Below are 14,831 nucleotides of genomic sequence, written 5' to 3'. Positions count from 1 at the left end.
TGAATCTCCTCGTCAGTCAATCCGTCGAGGGATCTAGTATAGACCACACCACGAGACGAATTCAAAGTTCGGTGAGCCTCCACCCGGACAGGGAACGTGTACAGGAGTGTGGCCCAAAGCAGTTTTTGTGCCTGAAAGGCGCTCTCAGTTTCTAGTAATAAGGTACCGTTACGCAACCTGGTACAAGATTTGACAGATCTGGCTATGGCATCTACGCCTTTCTGGATAACGAAAGGGTTGACAGAGGAAAAATCCTTTCCGTCCTCAGATCGAGAAACGACGAGGAACTGTGGGGCAGGCGGTAGTACTTTGGTCACTGGTGGCTGGTCAAGTTTCCGTTTTTGGACAGAAGTCGAAAGAGATGGAGTGAAATCCATTGCGGAGGAATCCCCCATGATTGCCAGCGTCTCCGATGGCGCGCTCCTTCCTTGTGGGGACCCTCTCAGAGGGCACTCCCGCCTTAGGTGAATGTTTACATCTCAGGTCACACCTCCCGAGAAACAGACGGAGGGACCAATCGGCATGGTCAGAAGGTATCAGCTCAGGCAATCACCCCTCCCTGGGCCTGGCCATTACCAGGGGGTACGTGCGTGCCTTACATGTCTACCCAGGGCGGGGAATTACGCGTTACCCCGTCACCGGCTACGCATGCGAACGCGTGGGTCGGCCTTCAGGCGCGCACAGGAAGGAAGGAAGACGAGGAAAAGGAAGAGAGAGAGAGAGAGAGAGAGGACAGACTGTCTCAAACGCCGAGGCGGAGACCAGAGAAGGCAAGGAGAAGGAGGCAATGAGAAGGCAAGGAGAAGAAGGCACGGAGAAGGCAAGGAGAAGAAGACAAGGGAAAGAGTAAGGAAGACAGTGAGGTGGAGAAGAGCAAAGAAAGGAACCAACCAAACGAAGGAAGAAACGAGAAGTGAAAAAGCAAAATGACCGCAAATAGAGGTCGTGGAACCGTCCGTCTCCGGACGCAGGCGCTAACTACCCCCTTGAGGGGGAGGGACTCCTTTTAGTCGCCTCTTACGACAGGCAGGAATACCTCGGGCCTATTCTAATCCCCGGAGCCGCAGGGGGGTCATGGTGGTTTGCAGACTATAGATGTAAACATGTGAGCATTTAGATTTATGGTATACCTGAAGAACAGGTGCAGGCAATAAAAGTGCATAAATTACAATGAAGGCTGGAAGTTTTGAAAGTACTACAGATAACACAAATTAAATTGAATTTTTTTTGTTTCAACTTCAATACCATTTAACCTTCTCTTTTTAAAATCTTTCAACTTCTATATTAAAATACCTTTAAGTTCTGAAATGTTTCAGTAGTAAGATTTCTCTTTTTTTAAGGATTTTTTTTACAATACTGTCAAAGTAACCAGATATATGAAATAACTAAATGCAAGTGATACTCTTCAACAGTTTTGAGCACTTCTTAAAATTTTACAGATCATTTAGACAATGAAGCAATTTCAGGTTGCAGATAAAATTGTGGCATAGACTTACTAAAGGAAATTACACCTGTAACATTTCTTTTTTTAAGCAAATTCTTTGCTCACCTTTCCTTAAGAAGATTATTCTCCAGCTGCATCAGCTGAACATTGCTTCCCTTGTCGGGTTCTGTATTGGAATTTGATCCTTTTCCACACGACTGGTCCGAAGTACTTGAGGTTTCTGCAACACTTTTGTGTTTAACACACTCAGAATTCAAGAGACTGCCCGCATTAAATTTTCTCTGCTCCACAGAAATTTTACGCATAGGGCTAGAAACTTGTGTAGCTATGTTACCCATTTGTTTTTTGCTTTCTACCGTGCTTTTCCTTTTTCTATAATCTTGTAACTTTGCACGAACAGCAGCTTCCAACTGTCTTGCTTCAAGTACAGTTCTGTTAAGTGCACTTTTATCATCCTTACGCATTGGTTGATTTGCTTGAGAGGAAGTGCTCTCTAGCACATCCTTTGGCACTTTCTGCATCATTGGTTGTTGCTTAGCTGGAACTGCTGATGTGGATGCTGAGACACTGAAGATCTCAGGAGAAGATTTATCAGTCCCTTTCAGCACACCACTTGAAGTTTTAGCAGCACTACTTAAAAGTTCTTTGTTTCCACCATTGTGAGAATTTTTGCTTTCTATTAAATTCTTAGGTGACTTCAGGAGATTACCTGCAGAAGGTAATTCAACATTCTTATTTTTCAATGTAACTGAGCTATGTTGCATATCTAGAATTTTAGACTTGATGGAAAAGGTGCGCTCCATTTTTATGCTTTTAGGGCTATAGTTCATTGGAGGCTTTACAACTGGGGAAATGCTATTATTCCTGAGATCTGTCTGCTCTATTACAGGAAGACTAGTACCTGTTCTCAAATTAGCATTTTGTGCATTTACTTTTATTCCTGAAGCTTCTACAATTCTAGTGCCACTGTCACTAATTTTTACATTTAATGAAAAATTTCTAAATTTATCAGCAATATTACGGTTAGGTGAACCTATTCTAGTGATTTCATTTGACGCAGTTCCTGCAACAGCCTTGATATTAGTTACACTTTGGCTTGTCTTCATTAATGTAGTATTCACCTGCTTTGAGACTGTACCTATTGTGCCGTGACCTTGGGTTACCACAACTGGAGAAACCTTTGACATCAATAAACTTTTGCCTCCAGGAGCAACATTCTTTCGTATTAATTTGTGAGTTGATTTCTTCACAGTCATAGTTTCCCCTTTTACTTCAGTACTGGAAAGCTGGAGTGAAGGCTTTGCAATAGTAGTTTGGAGTTGCCTTTGCTTCAAAGCTAACTGCTCCTTCAAACGTCTATATTCTTCTTGTCGTGATGACGGAAGAAATCTAACAGCCTGTGAATAAAAAACACAACAAAAAAGATTTAGTGTAATTTCAAGGAAAATAAATACTTTTTATCAAAGCCATTTTAAATTTTACTTACCAAAGGAGTTGCAGTCAATGGGCTGTCCCTTATGGTAACAGTCCTGTCTTTTCGTTGCAAACCTGGCACCAGAGAATTATCTGCCACTGTATGAATTTGTATCGGATTGTTTGCTGTTGCAACACATTTCACTTCTCCCATTCCACGTGCCTCTGCCTCTGATCTAGCCTGCTTCAGCAGTATGTCAAGACTCTCTTCAAATTCTTTAGCGGCAGGAACTACTTCAGTACCCAACGTACTACAAGCGAGTGGCCCCTCAACATGTAACAAGGCAGTGGGTTCTGAGTTTTGACTGTCTTCCTTGTAGCCAGAAACAGGAAATATTTCTGAGGACCGAGCAGAGTTCTGTAATTTACTGTTTGCATGTTCACTAATATGAACAACCCTATGTTCTCCACCGCTCACAGTTTGTTTGCCTCCATCATCTTCACCACTGTCTGTGTCCTCATCGAGGCGTATAACAAATCGTTCCACAGCTTTTCCTCCATCAAAAGGGATTATCTTTCTCTTGGTACTATTGCCCTTGCTTTCTGTCATTGCAACAGTTACTTGCAATGAACCATTATTTGTTTGAGATCTCCGAACTGGTTTTCTGTAACTTACAAGCTCTTTCTGCTTTTTAAACCTATCTGAAGATCCTTGTTCCTGTCTATGACTGAGAGAGCTATATTTTCTCCTAGTAAATGCCGGTTTCAGACTGCGCTTGAAGGCCCCTCTTGTCCTCAGCGTAGAATTATGTACAGACTTAGCCACACTCTTCTCACGCTTCACAGATGGTAACTTTTTTGGAATTACTATTGCACTTTGTCTCGAAACAGGCTTCTGTGACTCGCTTTCACTGCCAATTTCTTTTTGCTTTGCTGATCTAGACTTCTCGCATATACTTTCCAATAATTTAGTACGTAAAAGCTCTTCATTTTCATCTATACTGTCAACATGTCCCACCTCATCAAGCACTGTTAGGCAAATCTTCTCAGGATACTCTGGTTCTGGGGAGGAAGTGGGGCCTACTTCATCCAAAACTATCATGGATGATAAATCCATTGGATCACCTTCACTTGTGTTATCTGATCTGACATCATTTAATCCAGTCTCCTCATCATGGTCCGCATCTGGCTCGGTGTGCACATCCACCTCAGTCACTTCCATCGTACAAAAAGGACGTTTCTGGAAGTTTACACTATTTGCCATCTCATTGTTTCCACCGACATCTACACCTTGCTCTGCAATGTGAGGAGAAACTGGACCATCCTTCCGAGGATTTTCATCACCTATTTTCTCACTGACTTCCAGAACCATTGTCACTGGAGTCAGTTTACCAGAATTTGCAGGTGAATGGCAGTTACTTTTGTCAGGCATGTCTGGGCCTTCAACAGAAACATTTTTCAGATTGATTTCACAATTGCTGCTTTCAAGATTGGATTCCCTTACACTCAAAGTACTCAAGTTCTCTTGATTCAAAACATTGTGTAAAACAGGATTACACTCACGTTTTTCTGAAGTGGAGACATCCACTGTTTCCCGTGAAGCATCTCTGACATAATCATCTTCCACCTGAAAATCTGTCAATACATCAGCACTCGAATTTGTTGATTCTTCACCTGGAGGTGGTGGCGGAGGAGGAACTGCAGTAGGTGGAGGAGGTGGTGGAGGTGGGGGTGGCAATGTTGGGGGTAGAGGAGGAACTGATGGTGGTGGTGGAGGGGGTGGAGGTGGGGGTGGTGGGGGTAAAGATAAAAGAGCACCTTCAGAGAAAGAAGTTGGGTATAAGGCAGCACCTCCAATGCTGTAATGCCCTTGTTCTGGGAATCTGTAGCCAGGGAACTGTTGTGACCATTGCAATTGATTCAAATGAACAGCTTGTTCATTTTGAAGCATTAGCATGTCTGGGGCATCTTCCAGTGACACAGACTCACAAACTGCAGGGGCAGGGCATACTGCCAAGTATCCCGTTCCTGGTGCTGTTAAACAGCTTCCACTAGATACAGAAGCTTCTGTGACACTATTTTTGCAGGTGACAAGCATATTTCTTTCACTTTTTCCTTCATCATCACTGTTGGATACATCCATATCAACAAGGGCTGTAGTTTCATCTGGCTCCTGCACTTTCTTCATGGTGCTTAAATTGAAATCAGGAGGTGGGTCTGGTGGAAGAGGAGGCAAATCTGACAAAATTTGGTGAGACAATTCTGAATGTTTGTTTGGCAATGTTTCAGGATAAAGTTCTGGTGAATTTAATGGACTTAATAGATCTGGAGACTTACTGTTTGGTGAAGTAGTTTTTCTCTGTTTAATTCTCAAGCCATGCTGCTTTCTAGCCATATGTTTCTTTAAATAAGCAGATCTCAGTGCCTCTAACCTCAACTGCAGGACTTCATCTTCTTCTCTTTTCGATCTGTCTTCTACACAACGCTGATCCTTATTTTTGCTGGAATGCAATGCTTCTAATCTTAATAGTATCAGATCTTCATCTTCAGGTAACAGATCCTGTGAAGCATTTACTGCATCTGTTGTGTCATGCTGTTCACTTCTTTGCTGTTGCTGCTGTTCACTCTCTTCATGTTCTGCATTTTCTTCCACATGCAAGTGTCGTTCATTCTGCACACTATCTTTTTCATGAGAGCTCCCCATCACTCCATCATTGTCATTGGTTTTTGAAACTACTTCAAGTGTAGTCACTTCTTGGTGTAAGTTCTGGTTCCCCTCCACATATTTATTCTGGTGAGCAGCCATTTCTCCCTGCACACATTCAACCTGATGTGAACACACTTCCTCTTGCAAAGCTTCTTTCTGACACACATTCCCTTGCTCTGACAAGCCCTCTTCCTGATGTCGACTACCCTCTTCCTCTACAAGTGTTTCCAATTGTAGCTGTCTCACTTCCTGAACATTCCCTCCAGTATCTTCAGAATTCGTACAATCCTGGCTGTTCTCGTGTGCAATGCTCCCTTGCATCGTTGAACTGTCACATAATGGCAACTCTTCACATCTTTCCTGACTGGATACAACTCTATTCAGTTCTTGGGTTTTATCAGCATCATTAATAGATACTTGTGCCTCTTGAACCTCATCATCACTGTCATCCAAAGTGATGACTTCAGGTACTTTCTTTTCTACCTCAATTATTTCAATTTCTGGTAATTCACAATTTGCCGAGGAACTTCCTTCACCAGTGCATTCCTGAGCATCAACATTCTCTTTAGATACTTTTTCAATTCCCTCTTCAGACTCTACACCTGGACTGTCATTGGTGGATCCTCCTTCATGAGTACCATCAATACTGTACTTGGCAGCCATCATTGCAAGTATTCGCTTCCTCAGTGCACTTTCCACACAAGATTCTTCTCCAAGGTTCCCACTTCCAGTGGAATTACATGTGTTAGTTTCTGATGTAGTCTGCAAATTGTTTGGCTTGTCTGACGTCACGTGCTTCTTCGAATGAGTTTTCTTGGATTTCTTGTCACCATGTTCTTTACTTTTTTTACTATCAATAGTACTACTTTTTCGCCGCATATCTTCTTGATCTGATACAGGATCTGAAGTTGTCTGGCATTTCGAGTCAGCTAACTGATGTAGAGAGTGTCTATGCTTTTTCCGCGATGGCCATCTTCTTGCTACCTCAGTTCTTGCATGATGCCTGTTTTCCTTTTCTTGGGCATTACCTGGAAATTAAGAAAGATGCTCTTGCAAAAGGTACTACAACTAGTTCTTAAACAACAAAATGCCGACACACACTTTTGACATGTACATACAAAAAGAATTAGCTAAGCAGAAAATAAATTAAAATCTCTTGATATACATGTTTTTAACAAGTAGAATTTCTATGTAAACATATGACATGAGCATTTTAGAGCAAGGAGAAGAAGATTAGCAGTCTGTCAAAAATATAATTAGAGAAAGCACAAGGTGTGTTTAGCCGAAACCAATCAAATGAATATCTGTGGACTCTGCCACTGTGTCATTTCTCACACCATGCAACCTGAAGTCGTCCAATAAAGGGTACAGACAGTAATATGTTTACTAGTGTTTCCAATACAAGTAGTTTACCAGCATTATCCACATACATAGAACTCTCAACAGATAACAGACCAAATTCAGGATACAACTATTAAAAACAAGAATTATCATGTTCAATAAACGTACCAATGAAATATTTGGTTAATGTGTGAAACTATGGATATTTGGCTTTTTTAATCAAAACTGTGATACAATGACAAGCGAAGTAAATGAAGGGATAGAAAATGGTCACAACCTACATGGAACTGATATTGCGAGTAGTAATGGATGAACTGGTTCATTATCATTAGCAGGATTACCAGAAAAATAATCTGCTATGATTATGGCCACTGAACATTCAGAAATTCCTATTACAACAGATGCAATTAAAAGGAAGCTTCTCGACATGGAAGTGCCTTTGGAGTGAGTAGTTTGCAACATAAACGAAAGTATTTTCACCGAAATGGGTCTTCTGCGTCATCATTTAGAAATAACACATTTTAAAAGTGCCTCAAACAGTGAGATTAATGACATTGTACAAAACAGAACCTCAGATATCTTCATTGCAGGGATTTTATCCAGGTCTGTTGATAGAAGTGTATGGTATGTTGATTTGGACACTAGTGTGCATCCCACAGCAAATAAAAATTGGTTGAAGAATATAGTAAATGATGTTAGCGAGCATAAAATTGGGGCAGCGAATTAAAGAAATTCCAGTGCTGATTTAACAAAAGTTGTAGGAAAGACTTGCTATTATATCACAGTGAAAAATGAGGTTTGTTGTCCAACTGAAAGCAAATGTGTTGTCTGAGGAGGCTGACTGAACAAGGAAACTCAGTTGAATTTCTTAGTAATCATCTTAATATTTTTAACAAGAATCTAGAATCAGCTGCAACTGCAGGTTCTATTAATGGTGTTTATAAGCTGAACACTGAAAGAAGTAATTTGTTTGGAATGGTCCCTGCAACTTGTTGGCATACAAAACTGATCACTCAGTTGGAATCAAAGACTAGGTTATTTAAATGCACAGAACCTTACAAAAATGAAAGATGGTGTTGCTGCTGGAATGGTGTGTGAAGATGTTAACATCAGTATTAGTATGCAGAACTGTGTGGTATGTACTGAAGGCAAGCGAACGAAAGTGCCTTTTCCACACAAAGCAAAAAAAGCTCCACTAAGTTATGCATGAAAATCTCTGTGGACCAATGGAAGTTACGTCATTAGGCTGTGCAAATTATTTTCTCATTTTGAAGATGATTGCAGCTGAATGGGATTTGTGTGTTCCTTAAAGACAAAGGATGGCACTTGTGAAAACTTCAATAACTTCAGAAAGCGGTCGAAAACCACCCGGAAAGGAAAATTAAAATAGTGAGGAGAGCTAATGATGAAGCATTATGCCGTGTGAGTCTTTCCACTGTGTTGAAAAGTACCGGATTGTACATCAACAGACTAACAGTTATACACCAGAACAAAATGGTTCAGCAGAGAGGTTGAACAGAACTCTGGCAACAAAAGCAGAATGCATAGTATTAATGGTCAAATTGATAAAATGTTTTGTTGTAGAGCCTGTTAATAGTGCAGTATATTTGTGCAAGAGGCCTGTAGATTCAAGATTAGGGAATAATATTTTATTCCTAGGGAATAATATTTCATTCCTTATGAACTGTGGACAGGAAAGGAACTAAACATTAGGCATCTCAGGATAACTGGAGGCAAGGTCATGTTGCAGAGAGCAAAATAAGAAAAAGGTAAAAAATTATCTTAGTGGGATACAGCAATACCAAAAAAGGCTATAGGATTTATGATCCTGAAGCAAGTAATGTAACGAGAAGCAGAGATGTGACGACTGGAAAACAGAAATGAAGAAAACTGAAATACAGAATCATGAAGGAATCACGAGTTCAGTGGGGGTAAGATGAGGAAATGATGCTTCAGAAGAAAGTGAGTCAGAGGAAGAAACTGATCAAATACTTGTTCCACAAGAATATGGAGTGAAGAAGATTACAAGATCAAAAAGGCAGTTCAAATGAAACAAGAGATATATTATGAGATTTATTTTTGTGCTATCTTAGCCAGTTGATACCACAAAGGGGGCAATCACTCCACGAATACAGGTTGCCACTAAGAGATTCCACTGTTCCTGTCAGCAACTAGTGACATCGGCTGTTGCCACCCAACCACTAGCCACACGAGTGCTACACCCCCTGAGCTAGGCACTGCAGATCACCTGGATAAGACGCCACCCGATTGCAGCTCTAGTCAGTTCTTGGCCAGTTGTCGAGTAGCTCCAGTTGTAGTGCAGTTGCAACTTCCTCTATGAAAGCGGCACATTCTTTTGATTTCTGCCTCAGAACCCAATCACCATCCTGCCAGGGCAAGACTATTTTTGGCGACAAGATTATGTAATCAAAGAGTAAATGATGTTCTGAGCTGCTTGGGTTACAAACAGTATAGACTAGAGCCTTGCTTGTTTTTGAAACATAGAATAAAGGTTTCTTTACTATCATAGCTTTTTATGTTACTGATTCTTTTACTTTATCAACTGACATGTAAGACTGAATTCTTGAAACATAAGTTTGGGATCCAGAGTAAAGAATTTAAGAATAGCTAAAAACTGTTTAGAGATGGAAATAAAATATGACAAGATTAATGAAATGTTGTCTTTAAGTCATGAGAAGAACAATGAGCAGCTGGAAAGACTCAATATGACAGATCGTAAAACTGTAGAAGCTCCTACTGAAACTAAATCAGATTTTCTAAGGAAAAGAAAATAAGGTTGATAATGTTCCTTATCAAGCCCTAACAGGTAGTTTAATGTAGGCCTATGTGTCTACTTATAAGACCAGATATTTCTTTCAGTGTGAGCTATTTTAGTCAGTTTCTAATTCATAACTTTAACAAGCATTGGCAATGTGCTAAGAGAATTCTGAGATATTTGAGGAAGACTGAGGATTACTGTCTGTAGTTTACAAACAGAGATTTAGTACTAGTGGTTTTGCATATGCAGTTTAAGCAATTGTTCCTTGGACAGAAAAACATATACTGGTTTTATTTTTAAGTTGCATGGTTCTGTAGTTTCATGGCAAAGTGCTAAGCAGAAGACTGTTGCTCTTTCTAGCAAAGGTGCTGAGTACCTGGTTTTTTCTGATACTTGTCGTGATGTCATTTATTTAAGAAATTTATTACATTAACTGATAAGCTATGGCAAGTGACAATTTATTTCGTGATAATCAGACTCCATTAAACTTATCTCGGGAACTTCAAATCATAAAATACTGAAGCATATTGATATTAGACATCACTAATTAAAGGAAGTTCTGTCTAACAAAGATGTAAGGACAGTGTACTTACAAAGAAGTGATATGCCAGCAGACATAATGACAAAAGGATTAAGGAAAAAAATTATGAATTTAAGAACTGTATCAGTCATGCTGTTTTTAAGAAAATCATTTTAATGTCTTGAAGTTGGGATGTTGAGTTTAGTATAAAGCACTCAAACGAAAATGTGGAATGTTGTGAGCCACAATCTTTGCCTGTCTTTGCTCACTCACAGGATGTGCCTACTTCACTGTCTACTTGCCAGTGCGTATCTACTATTGTGTCAAGTCCTGCCGTGTACCACCTGATGTTTAATAAAGTGTACAGTAGTATGTTTACCGATCATCTCAATACAAGTAGTTTGCCATCAGTATCCATGTGTAGAACTCAACAATCTGGCTATATATGAGGAAGGAACTATTCTGTCATCCACCTAAGCGAATGCAAGTGCCTTAGTCACACCACTACTTCATTCAGTTCTTTAAGAGATAATACAGAAGGAAATTACTGCAGTGAAACGACTTTTAAGGCTCTGATCAGATAACATGTTGGCTGTCAATTTTGCCTGCGGTTTGTAATCAATTAATGCAGTCAAGTACGTTAAATTTTTCCCCATTCAAATCACTTCCCAGGTAGATTTAAATATTCTCTGCTAACACAAGGAGGAGAAAGTAGATTAGTTGACAGGTAATGGCAAAAATTATTACATGTTCTATACAAAAAGTAAATTAAATGCATAACAAGGGTCTGTTGCCAGAATGAAATTCTCACTCTGCAGTGGAGTGTTCATTGATGAAACTTCCTGCCACATTAAAACTGTTTGCCAGACAAAGACTCAAACTCGAGACATTTGTCTTTTTCTGGGAAGTCTTCCACCAACTGAACTAACCGAGCACAACTCACGGCTTGGCTTTACAAGCTTTAGTTCTGCCAATACCCCATCTCCCACCTTCCAAATTTCCTGGCACAGGTAAACCTGGAAGGACAGGTTGTGAGTCGTCCTTGGGTAGCTGAGTTTTAAGTCGCCCTTGGGCAATTCAGTTGGTAGAGTACTTGCCCACAAATGGCAAAGGTACTAAGTTCAAGTCTTGATGAAGCACCCAATTTTAATCTGCCAGAAAGGTTTCATGTTCCATCAATTTCAATAAAAAAAATTATAACCTAAGAATCTCATAGTGCAGCTTCACATGAAACTGACCAATTTCCCTTCTTGGGTGAAAAACAGACACAAGATACAAATAAAAAATTCCAGCTAATGGGTCCTTGTGACTTGATTGTCTAGATCATGGATTGTTGATACACAAGACACAGGACGCAGGGCAAAACCACGCGGTTGGTCTAATTCTTATTTATTTAGTAAGACAGTCATTTTACAACATAATAGGCAATAAATTTAAGGTATGACTGCCACACCAAAACATTTGTGGAGGGGGAAGGGGGCTGGTAAAAGGAGAAAATTTCTTGGGGGTATTGTACCAGTATAAATCATACACTGAACTGCAGTAATAAAGTATACTGCTTCTGCTGTGTATCAAGCAACACAGGTACAACCATTTGGCTTGTGTCTGTCAGCTCCGAGCAGCTGCCTCCAGCTGGTACTCACAAACACAGACATCTTTCTGCTTCCACACCACTTTCTTCTTGTTGCAACTCATCGTGACATACTTATGCCTATTTTTCTCCTATGATAACTACAGAACCAAACTGGTTATCAATTTCAAAATTTAACTGTGCATTACAAAGGACTGGACAGCATGGCAGTAAAACTGTTACACAATAGCTGCAACACACATTGAATAAACTGCCTGCAAGTTTTATACCACTGTCATATTGTGTAAATTTTGGTGAAGTTCACAGCAGTCTACCTGGCATGTTTTGGAAAGGATCCATGATGGGGACGACTTTGTTATGTCTTTTTACTGTGAAATACTATTAATGTACTAGTTTCATGAACTAACATTAAAAGTATAGCATATTATGTGTTTTCTTAGCTTGTGATTCATGTGAATCATTATTGTACTGATGAAAACTAGTATAAATGTGTTGCTACTGTCCATGGTGGCTAGTGCACTGCTGGGTTCTTTTAAAGTGAGAAAACCAGCAGCCCCAACAGCATAGGGGTCATGTACAACAGTCCAACAGCAGTGACAGGCGGGTTTCTTTGCCACAGGTTCCCTTACCTGATAGGGACTTCTTTACACAGGATCCCATACTTGATGAGACATTTCTTTCACTGTTAGAGGCCAAAGTTAGGCGAGGCCTCTTTTAGGATCCTAAGCTTATGTTTCCTTCAATGTACTTGAATTTTTACACACATTTCATTAATTTGCCATAGAATGTCGTGAGGAGAACTACATACACCACTGGCCATTAACATCACTGTGGACGTTGGAATAACTGCAATATGTGCTGATTCAGAACCCAGTACTTCTCACTCCTTGACCGCCAGCAATATTAAAGCATTTTTCTGCTTAGTGGATGTCTCAGAGTTTCCAATTCACCACTCCTTTACACAAATGTGTGTAGCGTATTGTCCTGGCTGGAGATCCAATGTTAATAAATCTCTTTCACTATTCTCACCAATTATGGCCAGAAAAGATAAATTATCACTTGAAATGCTGCTGACCTGAATTATTGTTTCATCAACTGGAGGGGGGGGGGGGGGGGGGGGGAAATCCACTTCCCCACATTACACGCATTTTACTTCATTCAAATTCTTTGGTGCTGATGAATGCAAATTTAATGCCGTTAATGCTCTCAGCACCACCTGCAAACAAAAAGGACCTCCAGCCAGGACAATACGCTGCAGGCATTTATAAAAAAGAAGGATGGACTGGAAATGTCTGAGACGTCTGTTGAACAGAAGGATGCTTTAATAAGGGTGAAGCACGCACATGGGCAAGCAAACTCATTTTATTGGCCATCAAAGAGTGACAAGTACTGGGTTCCAGAACAGCACATTATCATAGTTATTCCAGCACCCTCAGTCATATTGCTTTCCTCATAATTTTCTACATTAAATTAATGAAACCTGTAGAATAAATCAAGTAGCTTGAGGGAGACAAACAGATTATTCTAAGACAGACCTCTTCTAGCTTTAGCCTCAGAAAAAAAACCTTATCAGGACTGGGAACCTGTGGTAAAGAAACCCACCTGTGGCTGCTGGATCATCCCATTTTACACCACATCGGAACATTTTGCTGCTCGACCATCACAGATATTGAAGTTTTATGTGAACCTTCAGGCATGTCCCCAATGAACATTGGAAAAGTTTTAACATTTGTTGAAGAAATGTTTGCCGAGATGCGATTTTGTGCAGAACAAGCATGAATTTCTCTCGACTTTGAGCTGTTCTATCTCTGACAAAATTTTATTGACAGACGTGAAACTTTCCCATCTTGTACAACTTAAAGCGTCCTCTTAAGAATAATAATAAAAAGAATTTTACTAATCCCATTTAGACACTACTGAAGACAAAATTGCCCGAAAAAATTTCGAAGTTTGGTTTCTTACATTTCAGGGACTACAGGTATGACGAACGTGAAACTTTGCATGTAGTAGCCTAACAACACAAGGTTCTAAAACATGTTTCATTTATGTACCACTTTCCAATGCTGAAAAAATGATGCGCAAAATTGAAGATTTTGCAGAAATGTTAAAAATGCAGTGTTTTCGGCCTGTTTTTGCAGACAACTTGAGCTACAAAATTCTCCAGACAGGGCTCATCACAAATACCATGACTTTTACCATAAAAAAGTTCGATTATCCAAGGCGGGCTACATAATTTGAGCCAAAGTTGGTCGCGAAACCGCGGTATGGAAAAAATTTAATTTCAGGTTCTTTTATATTGGAGTAAATTGCATGCTGAAGTTGAACCTTAGCACACAATAGGTCGGTAGCACAAGGACGTGGAATACTAAATTTCATTCAATTATTATCCAATGCTCTAAAAAATGCATCGAAAAGAAGATTTTTGTGAAAAAATGAAAATAGGATGTATTCGACGCTTCTTTTACAAATGCCGTTTTCCCTTAGAAGTTTCAAAAGCAGTCTCATTCGAAACAACGCGTTTTAAGTGGCCCAAGGTCAATGGGTTTAATTTCCAACATATGCTAACAATGTTGTATAAATTGTTGCAAATCGCGCAGCAAATAATGAAAAGAAGTACATAAATGATACTTTATATTGGAAAACCTTGTATTTTAAGTTGTTGTTGTCCAAAGGTCCATATATTTTCATGCCCGTAATCAACGAGATATAAGAAGACAAAGTTAAGATATTTGCTGCGTGATTTTTCCGGCTACTTTGCGACAATTTATACAACATTGTTGGCGTATGATGGAAATTAAACCCACTGTCCTTGGGCCACTTAAATTACATTGTTCCGAAAGAGACTGGTTTTTAATAGAAAACAGTGTTTTCATTTTTTCACAAAAATCATCTTTTCGACGAATTTGTAGATAATTGGAAACCAGCAGTTGAATGAAATTTTGTATTGCACACCCTTGCGCCACAGACCTATTGCGTGTTACAGTTCACGTTCAAGGTGCACTTACGCAATTTTATAGAACTTCGTTTCATGCAAAA

General features: G+C 39.8%; 1 protein-coding gene across 1 annotated transcript in view; it reads right to left on the bottom strand.

The window, feature by feature from the left end:
- LOC124787718 overlaps positions 1 to 4,610 on the bottom strand; it is a 78,170-nt gene extending 73,560 nt beyond the window's left edge. The window contains exons 1-2 of the mRNA XM_047254562.1: positions 2,931 to 4,610; positions 1,550 to 2,841 (exon numbers count right to left, since the gene is read on the bottom strand). Coding sequence (XP_047110518.1) covers positions 1,550 to 2,841; positions 2,931 to 4,289 — 2,651 coding nt within the window. The 5' untranslated portion in view covers positions 4,290 to 4,610. The remainder of the gene's footprint in view (positions 1 to 1,549; positions 2,842 to 2,930) is intronic.
- Between the last annotated feature and the right edge of the window lie 10,221 nt (positions 4,611 to 14,831).

This window comes from Schistocerca piceifrons, chromosome 3 (genome assembly GCF_021461385.2).
Source record: "Schistocerca piceifrons isolate TAMUIC-IGC-003096 chromosome 3, iqSchPice1.1, whole genome shotgun sequence".
NCBI lineage: Eukaryota > Metazoa > Arthropoda > Insecta > Orthoptera > Acrididae > Schistocerca > Schistocerca piceifrons.
The sequence above is the reverse complement of the archived record's forward strand: the minus strand, read 5'-3'. Positions and strand labels throughout refer to the sequence as shown.